General features: G+C 44.0%; 1 protein-coding gene across 6 annotated transcripts in view; it reads right to left on the bottom strand.

Annotated features, from left to right (window-relative positions):
- FYB2 (FYN binding protein 2) overlaps positions 1 to 4,907 on the bottom strand; it is a 29,397-nt gene that overhangs the window by 2,252 nt on the left and 22,238 nt on the right. For all 6 annotated transcript variants that reach the window (XM_075424417.1, XM_075424414.1, XM_075424415.1 and 3 more), the window contains 3 exons: positions 3,039 to 3,123; positions 2,574 to 2,730; positions 2,391 to 2,424 (listed from right to left, as the gene is read on the bottom strand). In XM_075424417.1, the coding sequence (XP_075280532.1) occupies positions 2,391 to 2,424; positions 2,574 to 2,730; positions 3,039 to 3,123 (276 nt within the window). The remainder of the gene's footprint in view (positions 1 to 2,390; positions 2,425 to 2,573; positions 2,731 to 3,038; positions 3,124 to 4,907) is intronic.

Raw genomic sequence — 4,907 nt, 5'->3', positions numbered from 1 at the left:
CTATAAAAGAAAAAAAGAAGAATTTAATTTCCTGACCGGTATCTTGACCTAAATATAGCCAACCCATGGTTTAATTGAGGAAATCTAAGTTGCTATATCTAAAGCTTTTTTGTATTGTCTTGAGTCATCCCCTATCAAGTGCTTTCCTGCCATACATGCACTGGAATCTGTCCATGAAGAAAAACAGTTTAAAAGTGCATTGCAAGGCATCCCAACATTGTCAGCTGCCAACGCCAGGGCAGAAGTTGGCGTTTCACATCGAGTTGGGCCACAGCCCCACAAGGACTGTGCGTAATCGCACCAGGATCGGGGCCTGATCGTGAATATCTCAGGAGATATGAGAAGATTTTTTTTTTAAATTTAATTAAAAAAAAAAAAATGGTTAAGTATCGTCCTTATGAGGCAAAGAATGAGCACATGTGGCTGAGACGAGATTTGCCTATAGTGCTTACAGATGTTACATGTGATGAAGACTTCAGGAGTGGTGAGCTAGTGCTAGATGCGGAGGAGGATGAGGAAGGAGACGAGGAAGGGGGTGTTTTCTTCACAGGATCAATCCTAAACATTGCCATGGAAAAAAAAAAAATCCCCCAGGTAAACCGTCTCCACAGCTTCCGTCGGGATAATTCCCCGCGAAGGCTGTAGGTGAAGGACGGAGCGCACGTCCCAGCCTGCTCCCAAGCCAAACACGCGCTGCAGCTCCCCGAACTCTCCAGCTCCCCTCGAGAAGTCTAAATATTTGGGCTGGCAAGCCTGCAAAGCTGCGCATGCTTACAGGGGATCGCTTTATTTATTTTTTTCTATTGCAAGGGTGGATGCAGGCCAACGCACTTAATAGTAACCACATGGTAAAATAAATAAGAATGCCTGCATAGACTTAAAAGTAAATGTTAAATATTTGTTCTGTTTTTTCTGATGTCTCCTATGCCAGCTTTGAAATGGCCATGTGGCAAACAGCGCTTTTATTTTGCTCTGTTTTCTTAAGCCTGGAACGTTTAATAATTTCTAATTAAACATCTACGTTTTTAGGATATTTATGAGCAAGCTGATATGGGCTCTTAAAATGTGCTGGGGAGGGGCAGAAGCTGTACACTACGGTCATATTTAAGGGCTTTTTTTCTTCCAAAGCCGTGTAAAAACCCTATCCACATTTTCCTGCTTTTGAAAAGGTATCCACTGGATACACGGAGGAGAAGCCAGTAGCAATTTATATTTCTCTTCCTACATTTTGGAGCTTTTTTCTTAAAATAAGCAATCGTCCTCCAGGCCCACGGCGGCGAAGAGCCCGAACACAGGGGCAACTGTTGGGTGACTGCCTGCCGCTGCGAGTCGCGGGGAGCCAGAAGTCAGCCCTTACATAGCTGGGATGCCTGAGTTAGCTTACAAAAATAAAGTGAATTTTGACTGGATGCTTTATTTACTCTTTTTTAATGTTTTTTTGGAAAGAAATGAGTCAAGTTTTCCACTATTTTATATATTCAACCCAGCAAGAGTGGCAGTACATACTCCTTATCTCAATACTTTTGTCAAGCCCCAAACCAGTTCAAATTTATACGGTTTGCTTTTTAAAAAGCGAATCTTTCAGGGAGTCTTGCAGTTCCAGCCCCTGAAACAGAGACTTACGAGATGGAGCAACTAAACTGTACAACTTTTTCATGCAAATGCAGAAATATTCTGACTATTTCAGAGCTGACCAACAAGGTGAGAAATACTGACAATAACTAACGTTGAGATAATCGGTGAAGACATGCTCTAAATAGCAGACAAAAAAAGGAAACATCTCTTGCACATTAAATGGTGTAAGTGTGAAAAATAAAACTTCATTTAGGTTTGCATCATCACGCCGCAGTTGACCAACATGGGGTCTCTCACGGATGCAGGAAGCACTGGAGAGACCTTCAGGGATGCTCTAGGGGAGAGCAGCTCTTAAGCAGTTAGGACTATCTGTCTCAGAAAAATAATGTTTCCCAGCAACGGGCACCTGGGCAATAGGAGGTTCATTTGTATCAATTATGCATGAGCATGCAAGGAAATGATATTGCAGCAGGGAATTTAAGGGTGTGTTTTTGGCAAGGCGATGCACACCCAGTGGCCCATGTTTGCAGCAGATGTGAATTAATCTGGCATATCTGAAGGCAAGTCAAGAATCTCCAATTTATACAAGTCATGACTGGATGGGGCTTTTTTTTAGCTACAGTTGGACTGGAAACCTTTATAGCAGCAGAATAGCACTCTAAAATTGGAAATACTTCTTTAATATTTAATACTGGCTGTTTACATTAACCTTCCCCTGCCTTCAGAAGTTTTAAGTACATTTCTCCAGATCTCAAATGTCTATACACAGGAAGGAGAAGAAAATATGCATCATAATAAATAAAAGCTGAGTTTACCTGAAGTTCAAATGCTCCACTAGAACATAACCATCTGAGAGAAGGGGGGAAAAAAGAAGCAAATTAATAAACTCCTGAGCAAACACAGGCACAGTGGCTAAGCACAAAGAACGTACTGTTGCTTGCCCCTCAAAACTGGATTGCAAAGTCACCACCCGTGCCAAAGACTTTCTGCGAACTTACATCTGCCCTCCGAATTGCGGCAAATCACTGCGCTGCCCTCCGTGACATCGATAACGTCCAGCTGTTCTCCAGCTGTGAGTGGGAGATCAACTCTCCTCTTACTGGGGACCGAGCACTCGGCCGTGGCTGTGTTGATGACATTGATCTCCTTATCGTACTGCGGAAAAGAAAGAAAACCGCAAGTTATTGTACACTCGTGTACAATGATTTTAAGGGCAGTGGGGAGGGATGGAGAGAAGAGATTTCAGGATGGGTTGTGAGGCTTTGTTTGGGGCTCAAGAGGGGGAAAAAAACCCCAGCAACATCCCTGATGAAGATTGCAGGTTAGGGGAGCAGGCAGCAGGTCAGTGGGACATCTCTCCCAGCATAGCTAAGGACCAACAACTTTCCATCGTGCATCTTTTCAGCATGACACGTAGCTGCTTTCCTCCTCTGACACAACTAGTTCTCTAAAAAGACACATACCATAAATGTTTCTCTAAAAATCTTCTCTTCCTTTTCCATCTTCTTGCTTTTTTCTGCATTGCTTTTCTTGACTTTGAAGATATTTCTGCACCGGGAGAGAGACACACATGCACATCACAGAATCACAGAATGGTAGGGGTTGGAAGGGACCTCTGTGGGTCATCTAGTCCAACCCCCCCCGCCGAAGCAGGGTCACCTACAGCAGGCTGCACAGGACCTTGTCGAGGCGGGGCTTGAATATCTCCAGAGAAGGAGACTCCACAACCTCCCTGGGCAGCCTGGGCCAGGGCTCCGTCACCCTCAGAGTGAAGAAGTTCTTCCTCATGTTCAGACGGAACTTCCTATGCTTCAGTTTGTGCCCATTGCCCCTTGTCCTGTCGCTGGGCACCCCTGAAAAGAATCTGGCCCCATCCTCCTGACACCCACCCTTAAGATATTTATAGGCATTTATAAGGTCCCCTGAGCATTTATAAGGTCACTTCTGAGGTCCATTTAAATAACCCCTGGCACATTGTGAAATGCAACTCCAGCCTTGTCTGCAATGAGCTCTTGGAAGGGCAAGGCACACCATTCATATCGCTGTTTTTCATAAAAGGATGAATATACAACTCGGATCTGTTGGTGAGCGTAACTTGAGCCATTTTTGTATCGCCATTTGGAATAACCGTGTTTTCTCTGTAAGCAGTGTGGGAACAAACAAACTCTCTATCAAGTGTTTCAAATCAGTTGTGTTTTTATAGAAGTCAACAATTCACTTCTCCCCCAGCAGTTTGTCTTCTGCTTTTATTTATATTCAGACATAAAGGGTCCCCAGAGAAGTCTCACCCTGAGTCATTTATGGAAGTGGGGCTTGACACAGCTCTCCAAATTTTTGTTGCTTTTTTAGCATATGGAGGAGAAAGTCACCCAAGCAGACATTTATGTGGCGCTGTAAGGTGAAAAACAAGCTCTTCTAACCGGCTGAAGGGGAGCAATGGCTGTTCATGCTGGGGCATTCCCTGGGAATGGAGATGCCACTCTTTCATTTTAAAACTATGATGGGAAAAAACAACCAGCGAAACAAAAAACACCCACTTGCAGTAAATTATTCACCCTTGGCTAACTTTCATGCACTTAAAATTAAGAGGAGGGGAAACAAGAGCTGAAATTAGGGACTTCTAAGCTGTGCAGAGAATCCTGCTTGGCAGTCTCAGCCTGTGGGACCTGTGATCTGCAAGGAATGGATGGAATCGCATCGCCTTCCTGACAGTCTGTAAAATTATACAGATGGTTTTGCACAAAACAACACCCGGTGTTGGAGCAACCCCATGCAGGAGCTCTGTGGTGAGAACCCAGAAAATAGATCTCTGGTTTGCATTCATCTGAAGTCCTAGGTATTGGGTCAGGACGAAGTTCATTGCTGTGCACGCTTTTCTGATTTGAAAGGGAAATGGAAGCTTCCACTTCCACACAAATTTTTGCGGCACTGGTCACAAAAAGTTTTATTTTTGCTTTTATGCACAGATGGTACAGCAAGAGACAATGCAATAAACCCAGCTGGAAAAAGAAGACCCAGAAAGTCAATACTTTAAGATAAGGGCAAGGGGAGCACGCAGGCAGCTCCTACGCCGCGTACAGGGCTTCTAAACAAAGTGCTTTGGCCAGAATAGCAATAGCTGCTCCACAGAGATCATATATTTAATCAAGGCACAATTAAAGGAGGAATGGGACTTAACATGGCAGAAAAGCAGCCAAATATACAGCAATTAGCACCTTTTTGTCTCAGCTAAGTGGGAAGATGTGATACAACTTCAGGATGAGACTCTCAGGGTATCTCCCGCTTGCATACAGCTCAGATCTAAGAGTTTCCTTTGCCCTCAAGATATTTTC

The sequence above is a fragment of the Opisthocomus hoazin genome, chromosome 6 (genome assembly GCF_030867145.1).
Source record: "Opisthocomus hoazin isolate bOpiHoa1 chromosome 6, bOpiHoa1.hap1, whole genome shotgun sequence".
NCBI classification, from domain to species: domain Eukaryota; kingdom Metazoa; phylum Chordata; class Aves; order Opisthocomiformes; family Opisthocomidae; genus Opisthocomus; species Opisthocomus hoazin.
Note: the sequence above shows the minus strand (reverse complement) of the source record. Positions and strands in the feature narration are given on the sequence as shown.